Raw genomic sequence first — 21,609 nt, 5'->3', positions numbered from 1 at the left:
CGGGGATTCTTCATTGATTTTTCATCCTGCTACATTTCATCTGGCTCCTACCGGCCAAATATCTAGAGAAGGACTGCCCGGGTCTGCCTGCCGGGGTTGGCCATGGAGGCAGAGGACAAGCCACTTTCCTTCTTCCCGGGAGCCTCTGGACGTGACTAGTGTCCTCCGCAGCAGGCTCACAGAAGCCAGGGCGCGCCAGAATTAAGGTTGTACATTGTCTCCACTATTAAGGAATTTGTAATCCAGTGGAATATTAATATACACAAACATACATAGAATATTATAAACTCTCAGTAAGCTTATTTAAATATTGTCTCGGCATATGCCACTGAGGAATCACTGAACTCTACCTCTGAAACTAATAATACACTATATGTTAATTAATTGGAGTTAAATAAAATTAAATAAATAAATATTATCTTGGCAGTTAAGTAAAAAGGAAATTTACTGAAGAGGCACAGGGAGATCTCTCGGTACCTAATTTTAGGACACTTAACCATGCCCACAGGGACTGGAAAAATGGTGTCTTATTTTGGTATCTCAAGATCGCTCCTTTATGGCCCTCTAGCCGACCTGCTGGCCAGTTTGCTTCTGCTCCTATATACTATTGACTGGCACGTGGCTTTGGCTTGCCTTGTTGTTCACTCTGACTAGCTCTGTGTGCTTTTCTAACTAAGGATCCACAGTTATCCGGTGAAAGTCCCTACAGCAGTTTTTTACCCTGGGGTCCATGGTCCCCTTGAGCATCCATGCTTAGAATTCAGGGTTTCAGGGCACTGGGTGGCTCAGTCGGTCAAGTGTCTGCCCTCAGTTCAGGTCATAATCTCAGGGTCCTGGGATCAAGCCTTGCCTTGGGCTCCCTGTTCAGCTTGGAGTCTCTGCCTGTCCCTCTCCCTTTGTCTCTCCCCCAGCTCATGCTCTCTCTCTCTCTCTCAAATAAATAAATCTTTTAAAAAAAAAAAAAGAATTCAGGGTTTCATGAATTGGAGGAGGGGAATTGCAACCTTATCTTCAGTAACCTATATCTGAAATTTGGCATTTCCTTCTATTATAAATAAAGCAAAACCCATTAGCGGCGTCTATGATGTTTGTCACCAATAGAAATCACAGGTATTTTTAGATCATTCCATAGTGGCTGCAGAGATCATGAAATATCGTTTATGTTCATTGCTGTTTGAAATTATGAGTTATTAGACCCACTACTAGATCTCATAGTTTAATGTATTAATAAAGAAGCATATATATGATTATATCACTCATGTAAAAAACTATTGGAATAACAGCATTTTAATTAATTGGTTTTCTTTGTAATCTTTTATGTTTTATTGTATGTATTTGAGAAGAGTCCTCAGCCTTCACTTGACTGTGTAGGAGTCCATGGCATGCAAAACAGGCTAAGAATCCACGCAGTGTGCTTTTGGGTCACATACCTGATGGAGAGAATCTGATTGGTCTAGGGATTGAGTTCTCTTGGGTCAGGTGTCCACCCTTGGTCTCATTAGCTGAGTCCAGGGGATGTGGGTCACGAGGTACAGAACTGGCCCCCTCATCTTGCCCTTTTTGTGGAGCACTATGGGTGAACAGGACACACTTCCAACGAAGGGTGCTTACCTGAGCTAGCCACCTTAATTTACTTTGAAGTCCTTTGTATTTGATACAGAGAACAGTTGTCTTCCATAGTCATATAGTACCATCTAGCTAGGAAATAGGTGCTGTGGGGGTACCTGGCTGGCTCAGTTGGTAGAGCATGCAACTCTTAATCTCTGGGTTGTGAGTTCAAGCCCCATGTCGGGTGTAGACATTACTTAAAAATAGTTTTTTTTTTTTAAAATGTGCTGTTGATCTTCAAAGAAACCAGTAGAATGTAGATAGAACATTATGAATCCAGAAAGAGATCTACTGATGGTTTAAGTGGCATCATGTTAGTAGGGCAAGGAAACGCAATTTGTAATTGGAACAATAGTAAAACTTTAATGCTGAGCAAACAAAACAAAACAAAACAATTCTCCTCTTCCTCTTGCCAGGATCATGGATCCTGAGAGAGCCACTATTTCCACATGCATTTTCTCCAAACTATAGGTTTCATGTTCTATCTGTCATAGATGGGCTCAGCGTATCCATCTAGGATATGCAGTCTTTGTGTCCGGAAAACCACATGATACTCACTATCTGCTCAAAGAGGGGCAGGGGAGGTTAATGCTGAGGACATACAGTCTTCTAACCTGGGGCTGAGTTAGGAATTTGAGTGCAGAAGTTTTCAGAGAATCTCCTTTTCCTGGGACAATATCACACAGACTTTGCCACAAACTCTCATTCCCTACCTGATGCTGTTTCTCGTTGCTAGCTTTCCTGCGGTCATGCCACTAATTCTGAGAGATCCTGCAGCAGGGATTTGGGCTGGGGGCTGTTAGTTGGCTGGTTCCTGTAGATTTCCCTCCTGTTTTCAACTCAATATGCTGTTCTGAATGAACAGACCCGTCTTTTCCCTGGCCCTACCCTCCAGACCCACACCAAGGCATTGCTTCTATTTGCCTCCAGCGTGGGTTAAGAGCAGAGAATTTAGGGGCAAGATATGGGACATCCCTGACAAAGACGAAAAATCCTGCCTGCTTTTCTGCTGTTCTCTCAGGGCAGACTGGGCATAGACCTGTATCATAGAACTGAACATATTTCGCTGAACCCGCAATCATTCATTTATTTCTTTGGACCTAGAATAATCTGGCTCAGAGAAGGTGCCACGTAAGTGAATAAATGTATTTGTTTCTGTGGCTTGAGATTTTTTCCCCTTGATCCTGCTTTCGGGAATTATCTCCTGCTATTAAGCAAGGATTTATTCCGTGTGTGTGTGTGTGTGTGTGTGTGTGTGTGTGTGTGTACACTCCCTTGTTTATTTAATAAAGAATTTAAAGCAGCTTTTTCAACAATCCTTTGAATCTTATTATCTCCCAGGCCCAGTCCTGGAAAACAGTGTTCCCTTTACCTATTCCCAGACAACTTGCAGCAGAATATATTTACTAAAGTCTAATTCAGCATCCCTAGACCTCAGGCTGGCTTTCGCAGGGAATGGCCTTTGGGATGAAGCCAGGCTCAATGATAGAGAAGCTCAGACTGTGGGAAGCTGTCATCTGAAAATCCCAGGGCATTGAATTTGAAAGGTGCTCAGGGCTCACACTCTCCAAGTCTACTTATTCCTTCTCTGCAGGACTTAGGGAGACTCTTGTCTCCCCACCCCTACCTCCAATCCCACCCCCTCCCCCAGTCAATACATCTTTTGCCTGATACCAGTAGTCTTTGCTCTTATGAGCTGATATGAATAGCTTTATAAAAAAAAGAGCCAGAAATGGCTCTGAGGTTGTGCTGTGTGCCCTAACTTAAACTCTGCCGGGTTGTGGGAATCTAGGACTGTAAAAGGAAGAACTAAGAAGTCCCCAGAGTTCCAGCCTCTTGCTTTTTGGACTTGGTGAGAGATTGGCAGTCCAGGACCCATATCTAACTGGGCTCGCCAAAAGAAGGTCCTCAGCCAGGATTGGGATCAACTTCCACCCCAAAGCTCTGCATGAATATAGACTGTAGGCTCCACGAGGCCATGTCTATGCCCGCAGACTGAGTGCCCCACACATACCTCAGAGCCTGGCACATAGTAGACACTTGGTAAATATTTGCAGAATGAACCTGAACTCTAGGAACTCACAGCCTGGGCGAGGAGATAGAAAATGAATAAACAAATAAACAGTTGGAAATTATTGTAATTGTTTTGAGGGGAAAGCATAGACTTCTCTAAGGGCAAATACTTTAGATGATATGGTTGGGGCAGGGGGGGCAGGAGGTGCTGAAGAAGTGGCATTTAAACTGAGATCTGAAAGAGGAGAAGGGACCAGCTTTGAAGACAGCAGGGGATAGATATCTAGGAGATGCCCTTAAACCCCTGGCCGGCTAGAAGTCATACCGTGGAGGAAGTCAGCTTGCCTATGTCTCTAGATTCTTGGAGGCTATTTATAGGAAAAAAGGAGGGTCTACTGTTGATTCGTGGTTAGCGTGTTCACCACGGCCCCCCCCCCCATACCGTTCCTTACATATCCAGCTTTGTTTTATAATGCCTTGGACCTAGTGCTATTGACTGGGAATCAAAGGCATCACTGTGTGGCTGGCCACGAAGAACAATTATTTGTTTATGCGTCTGACTCCCCCACCAGACTATGAGCTTCTTGAAGGCAGTGGCCTCCATCGTATCCTCAGGACATGGCATGCTGTATTGTGTAGTCAACAGTCGTCGAATGATTGAATGAATCATAACAGTTCGTATTTATTGAGCGCTTTCTACGTGCTGGGCAGCACAGCGAGCACCTCTCGCGTACTATCTTATGCTCATGGTAACTCTGGGATGCAGGCAGTGTTATTATTCCCGGTGTGCCATTGGAGAAACAATGGCTTAGCAAGATAAAGTGATGCATTTGGGATTTGAGCAGAAGCATTTTGACTCCAGAGCCCATACGTTGAGCCGAATTACAGTGCTTCTGGTCGTCTTCAAGGAGCAGAGATTGCTTGGAACGCTCAAGGGAACGGGATTAATATGTTACACACATGGTCTCATTTAACACTTCTCCCAACAACCCTCATGATAGGAATTATTTTTACTTGTTTAATAGAAAATGGAGGCTCAAAGAGATTAAGTCACGGGGCCCCTGAGTGGCTCAGTCAGTTGAGTGTCCGACTCTTGGTTTCGGCTCAGGTCACGATCTCTTGGTTGTGGGATTGAGCCCTCAGTTGGGCTCTGCACTCAGCATGGATTTCCTTTAGATTCTCTCTCTCTCTCACTCTTTCTCTAATAAATAAATAAAGTCTTAAAAAAAAGAGAGACAGAGAGAGAGATTAAGTCACTTAACTCAGATAATAAAATGAAAATGTAAATTATTTTCATCCTTATTTTCAGAGCCAGGCCCCTGTGACTCAAGCCCATGCTCAAACCCCGTTCTATGCTAACTCCAGTCACTCAGTCACTGGGCAGGAATCTGCCACACTGACTGTTAATGTCCTTTGAATGTTGTCCAGGCCTAATGGGAGCCTGAGAGTCTATTCCTTAGAGAGAAAACAGAGTGGAGAATGGGAAGCAGATAGAGGGAGAGCAGAAACTTCATCTTTTTTAAAAATCCTTTTAAAAAATGGAGTTATAATTCGTCTACCATAACATTTACCAGAAGTGTGCAATTCACTGGGTTTACGATATTCACAAGGTTGTGCAGCTATAGCTGCTATTCTAATTCCAGAACCTTTTCATTACCCTGAAAAAAAGAACCCCTGTACTGATCCGCCGTCATTCCTTATTTCCTCCTACCCCTCCCCCAGCCCTTGGAACTCACTCATCTACTTTGTCTCCGTGTGGATTTGCCTATTCTGAATATTTTATACAAATGGAATTATATAAGATGTGGTCTTTCATGTCTGGCTTCTTTCACTTAGCATTATCCTGTCCTCTGAAGCAAGTATCAGAACTTCATTCCTTTTTGTGGCAGAATAATATGCCATTATGTGGGTCTAGCGTATTGTGTTTACCCGTTCATCAGCTGACGGGCACTTGTGTAATTTCCACTTTGGGGTTATTACGAATAATGTTGCTATGAGCATGCGTGCATAAGTTTTTGTATGAACATATGTTTTCAGTTCTCTCTGGGGTAGACCTAGCAGTGTAATTGCTAGGTCATATAGTAACTTTACACTTAACTTTTTGAGGAACTGCCAAATGGCTTTTCATGGTGGTTTATCTTTTATTAATAAATGTCTTAACTTGAAGTGTAAGATATATACAGAAAAGTGTCCATATCATAAGCGTATAGCTCAAAGAATTATTACAAAGTGCACATGGCCATATAATCAGTACCCATTCAGGAACTAGAGAGTTTCCAGCACTCAGTACACACCACCTCAAAAGGATAACCACCATCCTGACTTCTAATGTGATAGATTATTTTGGCCTGTTTTGAACTTCGTATAAATGGAATTCTATGGTACATACTCCTTTGGGTGTGACATCTTTCCCTCAACAAAGCGTTCACGAAGTTGATCCTTGTGGTAGTGCCCAGCACTTTGTTAATTCTCATTTCTGGATAATAGTTCATTGTAAGATTGTACCACAATGTATTTACTCATTTGCATTGGGCATATACATAGAATTGGAAGGGTTGCTTCCTCGTTATACACACGTTTGGATTTCGTAGATACTGCCGAACGGTTTTCCAAAGTGGCTGTGTGTCAGTTTGGACTTGTGAACACAAGAAGCACCCAGGAGTTGCTGTTGTGCCACATCCTTGGCAGCACTCGCGTTATCTGCCCCTTCCCTTTTGGCCGTCCTCGTAATAACGTAGCAGTGCCCTATTGTGGTTTTAACCTCCCCAGTGACTAATGAGCTTCTGTACTTTTTCATGTAATTGTTGGTCATTCAGATTTCACCAGGCCTTTTGTCCATTCTCTCTTGGGAGATCTGTCTTTTTCATGTTGATTTTTGAGAGTTTTTCATATACTCTTCGTCTGGTCTGGACGCGAGTCCTCTCTTGGTCATGTGCATTGCCGGCATTCTGTGACTTGCTCTGTTGCTCTTAGTGGTGTCTGTTGATGAACAGCGAGGCTCCTAATTTTAGTGGAGTCCGGTTGATCAGTCTTTTCCCTTGTGACTTGTGTCCTATTCAGTCTTTACCTAGCTAAGGTCATGACGATCAGGCCCTTATCACGAGTGTGTGTGTGTGTACATGGGTGTGTACGGGGAGGCAGCGTATCACCCTACAGAGTACGATTTCGCAGGGTGGACAGGACACTGTGTCACCCTACAGGGAGTAGGCAGTGGGCGGGGGGCCCATGAGATGACAGCCACCGTGGGTTGTGTTCCCAGCTGTCAAGCGTGTAATCTGGAGTGAAAGAGAATCCCTTTAGTGGTAGAAGTCCTACGGAGAATACCAGCAGATCCTCTAAATCACCTCTGTGCCCTGCAGACCCAGCTGACTGTCCTCTCTCCAGCCCTCAAACAGGAAAACAAATGAAATGGGAAAAAAAAATGAAATTTGCACTCCTGAATGGTGCTCATGGCACAGGGCAGGGATCCAGAACTTTCAGAACCAGGTGCCTGCCTCATAGTTGTGATTTTTGTTGTTATTAAACCTAACGCTTTTTCTTTCTGATTCTTACCACACGGTTTCATCCGCATTTGGGAAGAGGCTGGCCAGGCGGCTGAACTCCAGAGAGGTGCTTGACCATCGTTCAGACTGCTCGTCTCCCAAACAGGCTGGCCGGAGCCCCTCCCGGAGCCAGAGCTGACAGGAGCTGTTTGTTCTTGGGGCAGGAGTGGGAGCCGTTGCTACAGTTTCTGAGGGGCTCCGAGGATTCCTCCCCCCCAGGAAACCACTTTGGTCCCCCAGCCCCTTTGCTGCTTGTTAGGCGCTCTCCAGACTAGAAAGCCCTGGTTTGTGCTGGGGCTGGGTGGGGCTTCGGGGACAGTTTAGGCTCGGCCGGCAAAGGGGAGGGGTGGCTATGGAGCAAGCAAAGGGTCACAGCTTAGGCTGTACCATTTGCTTGTCACCTTGAGAAGTTCCACCTTGTCTAGCAAAACCCCCTTTCAGAGGCAGCCACCACAAAGGGCTCTTATGAGCAGAGCGGCCCCTGCCCCCACCTCCACTTCCACTCCCTTTACCATTATTTTTCTTTTGGGGCAGAGCTGAGGGGCCTTCCTGCTATGACTTTGAGGGGCTGTACTTATTTTAAAAGGAGATTCAGAGTCTAGAGCCTCCCTGTACCAGAGACTCCTTTTGCTGATTTTCTAGGACCATCAGAGGACCCTCCAGGGCTTGAGTGAGGCTTTCCTTCTCAGGAGGGCCTTTTGTCTTTTCCCTCTCTCAGCCTCTTGGGCTATTTGGGGATTTAAGAAGCAGGTGAGGGCTAGCTTCTAGTACAAGGCCTCGGAATGGGGACCAGCAGCCTCCTTCCGGGGAGGTGGGAGGCAGGGGCGGAAGGGAGGAATGACTGTCTCCCTGGGTGACTCTAAGAAGTACTGTATCACAGTGGAGCAAGGGTATGTTCCGGAGCTCGGCCTCCTAGGCCTTCTACGTCGACATCCTGTCACTTTCTAGCTGTGGCCTTGGTTTAGGCACTTACCCTCTCTGAGCCTTCGTTTTCTCATATATAAAATGAGAATGTGCTTAGTGCCTAGCTGATAGGGCTACTGTGGAGATTAATCGAGATAATGCAATCAGATGCTTAGCCCAGTACCTAATACGCTGAAAGCATCCCAAAACGTTAATCTTACTGATAGTATTCAGACTGTCTGAAGTTTTTTTTTTATTAGAGAGAGAGAGCATGAGCAGTGGGGAGAGGGAGAAGCAGGCTCCCCGCTGAGCAGGGAGCCCGACATGGGGCTCGATTTGATGACTTGAGCCAAAGGCAGATGCTTAACCAACTGAGCCACCCAGGCACCCCCATGCCATCTGTTTGGACATCTCTTTTATAGTCTCTCATCCCATCTCTCGTCTCTTCTGACTGTACAGCTCAGGGAGGTGGCTGGGGCTCAAGAGGAACCAGAAAAATCTGAATAATATAAGTTGGACTGGAGTTTATCTCAAACTGGTTTAAACTGTGCACATATCTTTTTTTTTTTTAAGATTTTATTTATTTATTTTGACAGAGAGAGACAGCCAGCGAGAGAAGGAACACAAGCAGGGGGAGTGGGAGAGGAAGAAGCAGGCTCCCAGCAGAGAAGCCCGATGTGGGGCTCGATCCCAGAACGCTGGGATCACGCCCTGAGCCGGAGGCAGACACTTAACGACTGCGCCACCCAGTCGCCCCTAAACTGTGCACATATCTTATCTCCATTGCATTTCTGGCGCCATGAGTAAGAGAGAGAGAGAGAGAGAGAGGCAGCAAATTATCCCATTAGAAGGGCCAGCCGCAAAGAGAGTGATGTAGCGACCGGACTAGATTGCATACCCAGATTCCTGAATATACGCACGGATGTGTGCAGCTGGTCCCCCAACTTGTTTTAACGTGGGGAGGGGCAAAGTGGACCGGAATGGATTTGCAGGCTCCCAAACATAAGGTTAAGTTCAGGCCCATCTGTGGCTCCTCCTTTCACAGAGCCTGGTGCTGAGCGGGCGGGGGCTCGGGAGCCAGGGGCGGCGGGGAGACCAGCGCCGGGTCAGCAGCGGTGGCCAGCATGGTCAGGGTAGGCCTGGCATGGCCCAGACCCAAACAAAGCTAAACCAGACCAAACACGGGAGCAGCCTCGGCTGTCTGGTCTTCACGTGCCGTCTTCAAGGACAGTGCGCCTTGTGCGCTTAGGGTACCGTGTGCTCTCCCAGATCAGCAAGATTTGCAATCAGCAGGCTGAGAGAATCCGAAGGATGTTCTGTGACGGACCAGACAGAGTCCGGATCTTGCCTGAAACTCCCTCCAAAGGGCTCATCCGAGCCACCTGCTGTGCAATAATAGAGGGGAGGGAGGAGGCGGAGGGAGCTGGTTGTCTCTGAAAACCTGCACATCACCACCATCTCTCTTCTGTGTCCTAGTAACCTGTTTCTTTTTTCTCTCAGACTCTGAAGTAACACGGAGATTAAATGTATCAAAATACATTTGTCTGTTCGCTGTGTGGCTGACGTATCTGTTTTTCTGCTTTCCCAGTAGCCTTTGTTGAGTGTGTACCCGTTGGGCAATGGCATGGGGGAGTCTCTTGCGGGCTCATTCGGGACTGGCAAGTGGCGGTGAGAAAGAGCTCCTGGCCGAAGCATCCTTGGACAGGGGGCTAGGTGGAATACTGCTGCTGGAGTGTTTTGGGGAGCAAGCTGCTTATGCTCCCTGTGCCTCTGGAGAGGTTAGCTTTCCTCTCCACTATGGTGCCCACCCTGCTAGAAAGAGGGTGAGGGGGATCGAAATGAGACCTTGACCTCTCAGGGAGGTCCTGAACTTTGGGAGAGCAAAGGAGATCTTTGAGAAGCCACAGAGCGGTTTGGGGGGAGACCAGGAGGCAGCATATATACCAAGCAGACAATCTTTATATTATTGGGATGCTGCAGGGAAGGGTTAATAACTGGGTCAGACCTGGTTTCTTTGTATGCCCTATTGCCTCGGGGCTTTTCTTGAGCCTCCTTGGCACTGGACCACGGCAAGGAGAGTCTCGGTGTGGCTTGCAGAGGAAAGGGACAGACATTTCTTGGGTACTTACTGTACTCTCTTATTTAATCTTTTCGTGAACCCTGACATAGATCCTGTTAGTCTCAGCACCTCCTCCCCTGTCCGTCCATCCATTCCTCCCTCCATCTCGCTGTCAAGAATCAGACCTTGATTGAGTATAATAACTTGCCCAAAGTGTTCCTGCTAGCAAATCGACCCAAGGTACAAATCCAAGTCTTTGGGCTCTCAAGCCAGAACTTAAAGCTTGTTTCTACTTCTCTTTTTTCTTCTAAGAATTTTTTTTTGGGTAATCCCTGGATAATCTTGCTGCTTCCTCTTTGAGGAGCCACTTTTGGCTTTCTCTTTTTAAACCGTGATACTTCCCCTGGGCATTGGATTCATCTTTCCTTCTCCTCTCACCCTTTTGCTACTAAAGCCAGGTCTGTGTTGTGGACATAGAGGTCATTTCAGGTTTTCTTTGGCCTAGGGATTTATTTTAGGTTTCTGGGTCATCCCCCTGTGACATCTACCTTCTGCCCTGGAGCGGAGTGATCCCTGACTCCTCTCGAATGCTACACACGCTCCATCAGCAAATCCTGCTGGCCATACCTTCAGATACGCCCAGAATCTGGTCACCTCGTGCCACTACCCCTGCTACCCCCCAGGCCCAGGCTCCCACCGCCTTCCACCTGATCATCCAGCCGCCTTCTAGCAGATCTGCCCACCTCTTCTCCTGTCCTTCAGCATTCAAAGTGATGCTTTTAAAATGTAAATCAGATCATTTCACTCCTCTATAAGCCCTAACGGCTTCCCGTCTTACAGAACAGAAACAAATATACTGCATTAACTCATGATTTCAAATAAACACACAGACACGTATGCACCAACCTGCCCTGCTCGTCCTCTGATACTGGGTGACCATCTAATTGATTGTGCAAACTGGGACCTAATAAGAGAGAAAGGGACGTCTATTTTTTTTTAAAGAGTTTATTTATTTTGAGAGAGAGAGAGCATAGGTTGCAGGGGAGAGGCAGAGCAGAAGGAGAGGGAGAAGCAGACTCCTGGCTGAGCAGGGAGCCCGACACAGGGTTCGATCCCAGGACCCTGGCATCATGACCTGAGCCGAAGGCAGATGCTTAACCAGCTGAGCCACCCAGGCGCCTGAAAGGGACGTCTATTAATAAACAACAACAAGTGTGAGCCAGGGCGGGACCCAGGCAAACTGGGAATCTTGGTCCCTTGACCCAGATAGCCACGTGGATCACTCTCTCACTTCTGTTTGGGGCCTTTAAAAAATTACCCTCTCAGTGAGGCCTTCTTTGGCCTCAATTCAGAATTGTAACACATCCCCGCCCCTGTCCCGTAATGCCTTTGCCAATTTATTTTTCTCCGTGGTGCTGTCACCATCTGATCGAGTGTATGTTTTAATCAGCTATATGTTTGTTGTAGATACCCCCTCTCTAGAATGTAGACTTCAAGAGGGCAGGAGAGTCTTTTTTTTTAAAATCTCTTGTTCGATCTGTTATATTCCCAGCATCTCAATCATCCTGAACACCGTAGATGGTCAGTAAATATTTGTTGGGTGAATGGATGGAGGGTGGAGAGAACGCTGGGGAGGAGTTCTCTTTGTTAGAGTCTTTCCCTGTAGAATCCTTGTCCTAAACCATTTTTCTTGTTCTTCTCCCTATTTATTTTGGTAACCCTTTGGTAATGTGAGACCTTAGAAGAATTTTCCAATGTGCCTTTACCCCTACATGGAGCTAATGATGAAAATTTCCATGATTTCCTAAAGGGAGGCTTGCGCTGTCCAGGGCAGGGAGTTAGTGAGTGCTACCCACAGTTTACCAGGTTGCAGGAGGGAGGAGAGGAACTCCTACCCTCAGGAAGTTGTGTGTTGGGGGCCCTGCCCTGGTGGGTGTGCTACTGTGACAGCTGGGGGCCGCACCCGGCTTCTGGGGCTGGTGCTAGCCCCAAGACCTGCTCAAGGCTGATGCTGGGGAGTTCCAGTTTGTGTGGTTTCTCTCTCTCTTTTGTCCCCTACACCTGTCTCCTGGGCTGTGGGCCCATGTAGAGTAGGGTGAGCAGTGCATCAGGAGTCCAGCCTTGCCTTACTCAGGATTCTAAGGGTTTCTTTTCTGAAACAGCCTCAGGGAAAGGAGGGGATGGAATTAGGGGGTGGGGAGCGGGGTTAGGGCTGGAAATCTGACCTCTCTTTTTTTCTTTCTTTCTTTCTTTCTTCCTTTCTTTTTTCTTTTTCTTTTTTTTTAAGATTATTTATTTATTTATTTATTTGAGAGAGCACAAGCAGGGGCAGAGGCAGAGGGAGAAGTGGTTTCCCCACTGAGTAGGGAGCCCGATGCAGGCTGCATTCCCAGACCCTGGGATCATGATCTGCACCGAAAGCAGACGCTTCACGGCTTCACCGACCGAGCCCCCCAGGTGCCCCACCAACCTCTAATTTCTAATGGAAAGCAACAATTGGGATCTCTCCAGGAGATCCTGCTGGAGTCAGAGAGCAGGAGGGAGCCTTGGAATCACTGGGAGTGAGTTTGAGACCTCAGGGTGGCGGTGGCGATGGGAGTTACAGACACGTACATCTCCGCTGAAGAGGGGAGTTCGGGCGCTAGGAACGGAAATGGGCTGCAGCAGGAAAAGAAGAGGGAATAAAATGCACTATAGGATTTCTGTAGCTTCGGTTTTCCTAAAGCTCCTGATACGGCCAGACAGCAGGGGCCAAAGCCCCAGCGAACTGGAGATAGGAGAGAAAGGTAGCTCTGTTTTGCCTACTGAAGGGTCACAGTCTAGCAGTTCAGGTAGCGAAGAAGTACGAAATGGAGCAGGAAGCCTATGAAGGCAAACTCCGAGGATACTTCTGACCCCTTACCCATGATTCAATATTCATTCGGAGCCACACAAGCCTTGGCAAGCACCGGTGTAGTAGAGAAAGCCACATCGTGAAACAGAAGGAAACTTCCAGGAGCATAGCGTTAGTTCAGAACCCCAGGCCCTTAGCAATCTGGAGGGTATGAGCTTAGACTTCTGGTCTTATTTCCCATGAGATACATCAACATAGCCTGTCTTTTCACACCTTTGTGCCTCAAATACTTCCCCACTTTCATAGTCTAACCTTGCAAGCCTGGCCGTAGGTCCCCCCCCACCCCCCTCACCCTCCCAGTCCTGCCCTAGGCTTTTTGCTGGACCATCAGAATTCCTCTCTTTCTTCTTCTCTGGTTCTTATTACCTTTTGTTTATAACTCTGTGATAGCATAACGCTTGGAAAAAACACTAAATCTACCTATTCCGTGCACCTAAATATAAATTCCTTGAGGCAGGGACTCTGACTTATTTATCTTTGACTAACTCGGCCCTGTTCTGAGGAGGGAAGGGTGCATCTCTTTCCCCTCACCCCTGTCCTGTCGTGCCTGACGCATGGTAGCATCTCAATAGCTTTTTGTGTTTTGTTTTGTTTTGTTTTTAAAGATTTTATTTATTTATTTGACAGAGAGACAGCCAGCGAGAGAGGGAACACAGCAGGGGGAGTGGGAGAGGAAGAAGCAGGCTCCCAGCGGAGGAGCCTGATGCGGGGCTCGATCTGGGATCACGCCCTGAGCCGAAGGCAGACACTTAATGACTGAGCCACCCAGGCGCCCCTCAATAGCTTTTTGCTTCGTAGAATCGATTCTGGGTTAATCAGACGAATGCATTCCACAGTAGACCGACCCATCTCTTCTTCCCCTCCGCACTTTGGGCAATGACCCGCTTTGCTTTGCGGCTGGTACACCTTGCTCCTGGCTCCTCCTTACTCGCAGCAGGGGGCACTGCTGTTTGCTTTCCTTAGTCCTGACCCCGCTGTGCTCCCTTTGATCTCTGGCGCCTGCCCCAGCTCGCCCCTGCCATTGTCCTGCATGGGGAGCTAATGTTTCTCCTTCCCAGACTCAGGCCTCTCCACCTCCTTTTCCTTGCAAATTGTGAGGAGAATGCCCACAGAATCAGCGATGATGGGAATGGCTGGACTAGGATTGGGGGATGGCCTCAACCCCTGAGGGTGCGGGGGGTGGGGCAGTTTTTCAGGTAGGACCTCCAGATTCTCTGCTCGCTTTTTTCTTGTCACCTGAGGGAGCTTGTTCCTGAGCCGACGGGAATGGAGGCAAGTGATCTGTGATGGGAGGCACAGATGGTTGTGATCCTGGGAAAGGCCCTTGTGACTAACATTCTGCTGTTTAGAGAAGTAAACAGGGTAGTCATTATATGCGTCGGCCCGGAGGCTGGCCTGTCTGGATTCTAATCCTGCTTCGCTGTTTACTAGTTGGGACCACCTCAGTAAAATGGGGTCATATGAGTGCCTACCATGTTCGTTCATTTACGAGTAGTTATGGAGCCCCGACTACACGCCAGGTGCCAGGGAAACAGCAGGGCATAAGACAAAATGGGTTAATACATTTCACTTCTTAGAACCGGGTCCAGCACATAGTAAATATGCACCAAATGTACCAATGTTCTCTTTCTTTTGTTTTTTAAAGATTTTATTTATTAGAGAGAGAGAGTGTGTGAGCATGAGCCGGGGGAGGGGCAAAGGGAGAGGGAGAACCAGACTCTCTGCTGAGCGGGGAGTCAGGACGTGGAGTTCGATCCCAGGACCCTGAGATCCCGACCTGAGCCAAAGGCAGATGCTTAACCAACTGAGCCCCCCAGGCGCCCCCCAGTATTCTCCTTCTAGTACTTTTCTGAGAGTCCTCAGGTGGGATAACTTTTGGCAACAACTGCAGGACCAGATATCTCGGAGACAGAGAGGGATGGAGGAAGGTCTGAGACCTCGGTTCTGTGTTTGAACTTAGGCTCAGGACACCACTGACTTTGGTAGCCTTTCGTTTCTGCCACTTCATTTTGAGACTCAGCACAGGAGCTGGCCAAAGATCGCCCTAAAAAACCTTGGAGTCTGTCTGGTTCCATGGAAGGGGCAGGAGGGGGGGGTCTTGGGACAGCTGAGACTCTGCCTCCCCCATTTGTACAGACAGCGCAGGGCCCACCAAGCCACGTGTGCCAGAGCCGAAGAGAGGCCACGTTTCTTGAGCAATCTGAAGGGAGGTCCTGGAGACAGAAGGGATAAGGAGGGAGAGCAGCTGTTGGTCTCTATGCCGTCAGGACTCTCTGTTTTCAGAGAACGTGGCTTGGGGAAGCTGCAGTTAAGGAGAGTGAGGGGAGTCGGGGTGTATGGCCTGAGAGTTTGCCTTCCCTTTTCAGTTGGCCCCTCAGGGCCCTTTTACTCCTACAGCGATCGATCGCTGGCCAGAAGCAGAGTTCTGGCTCTATCTGTGGCTTCCAGTGACAGTCCAAGCCTGATAGGGTCCGAACGAAGGTAGGGCTGGAGTACAAATGTTGCTGCGTTTCCTGGGGTTCAACAAGTGTTTCAGCTCCCGCCATACTCGGGGAGAGAGAATCCTGACTGTGGTTCAGCAGCCGCTTCCCTGCTTCTGCTGCGTTCTCTCTTCCATCCTTCTCCCATGGCCAGTTTTCAGAAATGAATGCCTTTATAGCACAGAGCAAGCGCCCTTGATGCGAGCTGTGGGTCCGTCCAGGGTTCTTGGGTTGGTGCCCCGCGAGCTCCTGGCATGGCTTCCCTCTGAGACCTGCTAGCTTGGCTGGGAACCGTGACAATCTGCACGCACAGGTGAAGGAATTGTGGGTCCTTTCCAAGACTGTGAAGTGCAGCCAGGTTCAGGACCCCTGGATACCACACTCCATCTCGTTTTGACTGCACTTGCTTCTGCCTTCGGCCGTCACTTCAAGTCCCTTAAGCCAAATGCATGAAACTTGAACTCGGCAGAGCATTTTCCTGTAGATGTAAATCCACGGTTCATTCACAGCAAAGGAAACAGGTACATAGCGTGTGATGATAGCGGTATTTCTCAACTTCCTCCCCGTCATCACCTCGCTCAGGAGCCTTCTAAGTAAGACACTTTTCCCTAGTCACTCCCCCTCAGGAAACTGTAATACCACAGGTAGAGCAAAATTCTGTTAGTGTGCTGTATGTAGGTGCCTCGTACTTGAAAAGAGCAAGATTTTTTTCACCCCTCAAGAGCCAGCTTTCTCCCCTCTTGGGGAATGGTCGCCCCCATTTGTGGGTTCATGAATGGCAGGAAAGCAGTGTAAAATGGCAGGGAAGCCTCCAACGCTTTGCACACTTCAGTGCCCCCATCTCCTCTGACTGAACACCACAGCTGCATTCTTCAGCCTTGTCTCTCAGTCTGTCATCTCCATCTTGCTCTTTCTCCTCTTTCCTGCATTTCATCCTTTTTCTCTCTCTAGTGTGGAACTTTAGAAGTGAATGTAAGTAAAACAGTCATCTGGACAGCTCAGGGACAATTTAGGAAAGGTGATTTCCTGAAACAGTCCTCTCAGAGGTCATGCCTTTGGAAGAAAGGGCCTAGAGACTCTTGGGTGAATACCCCAGGGGTATTCATGGGAAAACATAATAGGCCTCAGTGTTGGGGGAATTAAAGATATACATTTGGAGTTGCCTTTCAGAGGAGAAGACCTCACATGAGGCCTTTATACTGTTCCCAGCAAGGTATGGATATGGACATCCTACGTCGGATCGAACTTTCCTATATGAATTCTTTTGGGGTTGATGCCACTTCTGCCAATAGGACATCAAACTCCTTTTCTCTGGCAATATAGTGTAATCGATGACCGCATCTCCTCTCCCCTATAGAAGCTACCAGAGGCATGCAGTGTAGGTGACGGAAGACCCTTTGTCATGAATTTACAGAGTCTGTATATGGCAGTCACCAGACAAGAGAGCCAAGTGAGAGAGAAGCATCAGGGCACTGGTGAGTAGCCACGGGGGTACTTGGTCTCCCAGGGGTTAGAGTTACGGTGTAGGGTCGTGCCATCCAATATGGTAGCTCTGGCCCCTTGTGACTTTTTAAATTAAACACAAATGAAACAAAATGAAAAATACCTCTCCTCATTTGCTGTGGCCACACTTGAAACGCTCAGTAGCCACATGTGGACGGTGGCTACCAAGTCGGACGGCGCAGTTGCAGAACATTTCCATCGTTGCAAGACTTGCACTGGAACTGGTCTAAGGGCTTAGGAGAGTTAGTGAGAGGACCAGGGGGAAGATTGATCTCTCCCCCTGAGACATGGTAGGAATGCCTGTTGAAGAATAGTGGACTGTTTGAGTCAGAGAAGCTCCTGCCCTACCTGGTGAAAGTGGGCCTTGGGGATCTTCAGAGTAGAACCAGGGCTTTCCGAGAGTCAGCTGGAAGTTGGATTTGTAGCTACTTCTGTCTCTTTATATTATTAGTACTAAACCCTGGCCCCGTTCAGAATGCTTGCTAAATGCTGACGCCTCCCGGGTAAGAAGAAGGCATTTCTCACTGTCTTCCCTTGACCTCTCTGATTTCAGGAGATCCTCAGCCCTCAAGCAGTGCCTCCCCACAAGGAACCGAAAACCAGCTTGTGAAGCAGCCGCAAGAGCCGGTCTCCTCAGCACCATCCATCCCCGTGCCCGAGAAAGAGCCCACGGTGAGTCCCGCACCGGTAGCCCCCGAGCCAGCGGTCCTTGGAGTGGTCACCTCGTTGAGATGCTGTCTTAACGACACTGGAGGATATTTGTGACCAGGCTGCCAGATGACAAATTTCTAGATGCGGAGCTGTGGTCTTTTGCATTTTCCCTTGGTATTTCCCCTCCACCATCCCTGTACTGAGTGAAGGACCTTGACCCCTTTTCTTCTTTATCCCACTTCCAGTGACGGTGTGTGACATGGTTCCCTGGGGGAGAAGGGATGGACGCATGGCATGGAGTCTTATATCACATCCGTTGCCTGATGGAGACTTCAGAACACCCATGTGGGCCCCTCATCCCAACCAGGGCCCACAGGAGCAACGAAGGGCCTCTCTTTTAACTTAAGTGGATCTGTTCAAAACTTCTATTAACTCGGGTTCCTTTTCTTTCTAGGGTACCTCAGGCCCTATGCAGAGACCTCAGCTGTCAAAGGTCAAGGCGAAGAAGCCAAGAGGGCTCTTCAGTTAACCTGTCGCTGTCTTGACTGCTGAGGACGGGCTTGGAGAAGAGTTTCCTCGTGTCACCCTGAGAGGAGCTCCCGTGTGCGGTGTCTCTGACACAGAGTTACGTGGTCAGAGGCCCCACGGCTGAAATACCAGAAGTTCACGCGGACAGGCATGGATACTGCTAACCCAGTGAATCTTGGCTCCCACCCGCCTGGCATGGGCCTTCCCTAGCCGAGTGGAAGCCAGCTTCTGAGAATCCCATACCTTCCCCTCTTTTGCTGGAGGTTCTCCAGACCCAGGATCCTACCACGGACTTTACATACAGAGGATAAGTCAGCAAAAAGGCACAACGCACTCAGGAGGCCTTGTCCACCTTTCTCCAGAGTCCCTGGCCAGTCCCAGCTGCTCCTAGAGACCCACTTCTCTCTTAAGCACGGAATAAAAAGCACTCACACTCCCCTGCTTTCGAGATTGCTTTTTCTGTGGAACCTACAACCAACCTCTTTCACTTTCCTGGGCCCCACCCATTGTTGTCTCTAGATGAAGTTTAGGCCCTCGATCTGCTCCTTCAGATTCTTCTCATGCTTCTCTCTTTGTGGCCTGCGCTAAGTCTCCATTTGGAAACTTTGATCTCGAGAACTCTCTCCATGGTGGGCACAGCACAGCACACGCCGCCGCTGCTCTCCTTTGCCCAATGTCATGTCGGGTGTTTTTGTGTTTTTTTGTCTGTTTCCAAGGCATAGACAACAGACTAAACCACAATCTGGGATTGAAATTATAAAGAGCTCCGAGCGCAAGGGCTGAGATAGTTTCCCACTGGAGTGGGGGAGAAAGGGATTTTACTCTCCCATCCTTCATGCCACTTCCCATACCATGGCAACTAGAAGAACTTGGAAAGGTAGGACAGCAGGGAGCAGGAAGGGCCACAGAGTTCTCTGGGACCACAGAATTGGCCTAGACAGTGAATAGTGCCTTAGCAGGAAAAAAGGCAAAATTCATATGAGATGGGCAGCATCTTAGTTGGAAAGTCAGCTCTCTGGACAGATCTGGCAAGGTTTAGCAGACCAGGACTGGCAAAGTCCCTTGGCCTTTTCTGCTAGGTTCTCCTCGACAGGTAAGACCATCTGAAACGTTACTTTGGAGAGACAGGGAGGAAAGTCAGGCTCAGATGTTCACTGGGAGCCGTGAGGTGGAGGAAGGAGTCAGGGCAGAACCCATGGAGCCTCTCCTGGTTTATTTACTTAAGATGGTCAAATGGCTCCTCATCCCCACGCCTTCTCTGTCTGGGATGGGTGTTTCTGTCCTTAGGTCAGGTCATGGGGAAGAGGACAGCCCAAGCGATAATAAAGGCCCCAGTAATAAGCAGCTAACAGTTACCGGGCAGTTCGTGTACAGCAGGGGCTCTGATAAGTGCCTGACATCGAACCCTCATAGCATCAGAGGCAGAAGATACTGTTCACCTGCTTGGAAATAGAGTCTCGAAGTGATTAAGTGACTTATCAAAGGTCACACAGCTAATAAGTAACAGCCAGCATTTAAACCCAGACTTCTGAGTTCTTAACTGCATTCATGTATGACTGACCGACATTCTCCAGGAAGGGTGTTAGGCCTTCTTTTCTGCCTCCCGCTGTAACCCTCCTTCTCCTAGGCCCCTGCCTCCTTTCAGTAGGATCTCCTAGCTCCCACTGGCCCCTCACGGTAGGAGCCTCTCAGGACTCCGGGACTCCAGGACCCCCATGCTTTGACCGACCAGCAGAGCCTGGGAGCTCCCCCAGGGCTCATTCCCGGTCACTGCCGATAACTCCACTTCCAGCACCCCAAGATGTGCCCCCCCCCCCGTCGGGACTGTCATTGAAGTAAACTGGGAACTATGTAAAAATGGTCTATCAGGTGGCTCACTTTGTTCCCTGGTTTCTTTTTGGCATAATTTGGACAGCCAGATTTTGGCATTGATGAGGTCTGAGACCACATGGAAAATGGGAAGACTTCCCCAGCAAGCTGAGGGGGGAAATAAGGATAATCCCTCTGGGCTAAGACCACGGTTTCAAGAGCCTGCTTTTTTTTTCTAATTTTTAATTTTTTTTAAAGTAGGCTCCACACCCAGCGTGGAGCCCAATGAGGGGCTTGAACTCACAATCCCAAGATCAAGACCCGAGCTGAGATCAAGAGTCAGGCGCTTAACCGACTGAGCCACCCAGGTGCCCCAAGAGCATGCATTTTTAATCAGAGGGGGCTCAGGGGTTTGTGACTCCACTAAAATGGTGAGTAAAATTCCAAGAACATAACTTTTTCAAAGTGTTCTCAAAAGAATGCATGACTTTTTAAAAAGAGGTTAAGTAAGAGCATGCGTGGTGATCCCCCTGTCACTGCCCCTTTACCCCAAAGGTTGCTGCCTCCGTGGGGATTTGCCTAAACACATCCTCAGAGAAGCATTGCTCCCAGAGGCTCTGCCTCGGGTGGGTATTCTCGCCCCTCGGAGCTAGGGGTGGTGGTGGAGAATCCTGGGGCAACTCCAGGGAAATCCCCGCCTGGACAAATTGGCCTACCCAGGCTGTATTCCAGCCCTGCCCCCTGGCTTGGGCCCCTCCCCGAGGCCCCCAGCCTGGCCCAACCCCCACCCCACATGCACATAAAAGGGTCGAATTCTCGTGGCTGCTCCATAAATTTTATTCCGTAAATATTAGTTTTCCCTGTGTTTAATAAAGCAGTGGCCCACCTCCCCGCCTACCCGCCCGCTCCCCGGGGCCAGGGCTGGGGCCAGGGCTGGCTGGTGGGAGAAGGGACTCTTTCAATTGCTTTGGAGTATTTTTAGAAAAAAAAATAATATAAGGTGGTTTACACGAGCAAGCCAGCAAACCAGGAGCAGGACTAGGGACCTCGAGGAAGTTCCTGCAGCAACTTGACCTAAAAATAGGGAAATAGCGCCACCTAGGCTGCAAGGCCTACTTGGCCTCGCGGCAGGGCTCCCCTGCCCCCACAGTCAGCTGGGACAGCCAAGCTCTATGCTGGAAGAGAAATCTTCATCCCTTAGCACTCCAGCTGGGCAACACCTCCTTCAGTGGGCCTGACTGAGGGCTTTCCCAGTAGCCTTGACGGCAGCGCCCCAGCCGCCTCCTGGACAAAAATCCCACCAGGGTCATTCTCTGTTCTGTTTCGGGTCAGCCAGGCTCTCAGATCAAGGAGCATTTCCAAAGGCTAGAAAAGTTATTGAGAAGGGAAAAAGGAGCTTCTGGTCTCCATCTTCCCACTGAACCCCGAGGAGCTCACCCTGGAATTTCTGGAGTGTAAGGTAGCAAAGAGAGAGACCAGTGCTCCCTGCTCCGGACCAGGGAAGAATCTGTCCCTGTCGGACCACGGTCCCTTCCCTGGGTCTGAGGCACGTCGCCCACAGGGAGCACTTGGGGGAAGGAGAGATGGTCGAGTCTCCTGAATGCTCGGCTCTAGTGCTTC

The 21,609-nt window shown here is 48.8% G+C and overlaps 1 protein-coding gene across 6 annotated transcripts in view; it reads left to right on the top strand.

The window, feature by feature from the left end:
• The window catches only part of NHEJ1 (non-homologous end joining factor 1), a 78,907-nt gene extending 60,290 nt beyond the window's left edge, over positions 1-18,617 (top strand). For all 6 annotated transcript variants that reach the window (XM_034655207.1, XM_034655208.1, XM_034655206.1 and 3 more), the window contains 3 exons: positions 16,856-16,973; positions 17,555-17,673; positions 18,107-18,617. In XM_034655207.1, the coding sequence (XP_034511098.1) occupies positions 16,856-16,973; positions 17,555-17,673; positions 18,107-18,181 (312 nt within the window). In that variant the 3' untranslated portion in view covers positions 18,182-18,617. The remainder of the gene's footprint in view (positions 1-16,855; positions 16,974-17,554; positions 17,674-18,106) is intronic.
• Positions 18,618-21,609: the final 2,992 nt, after the last annotated feature.

This window comes from Ailuropoda melanoleuca, chromosome 2 (genome assembly GCF_002007445.2).
Source record: "Ailuropoda melanoleuca isolate Jingjing chromosome 2, ASM200744v2, whole genome shotgun sequence".
NCBI classification, from domain to species: domain Eukaryota; kingdom Metazoa; phylum Chordata; class Mammalia; order Carnivora; family Ursidae; genus Ailuropoda; species Ailuropoda melanoleuca.
The sequence above is the reverse complement of the archived record's forward strand: the minus strand, read 5'-3'. Positions and strand labels throughout refer to the sequence as shown.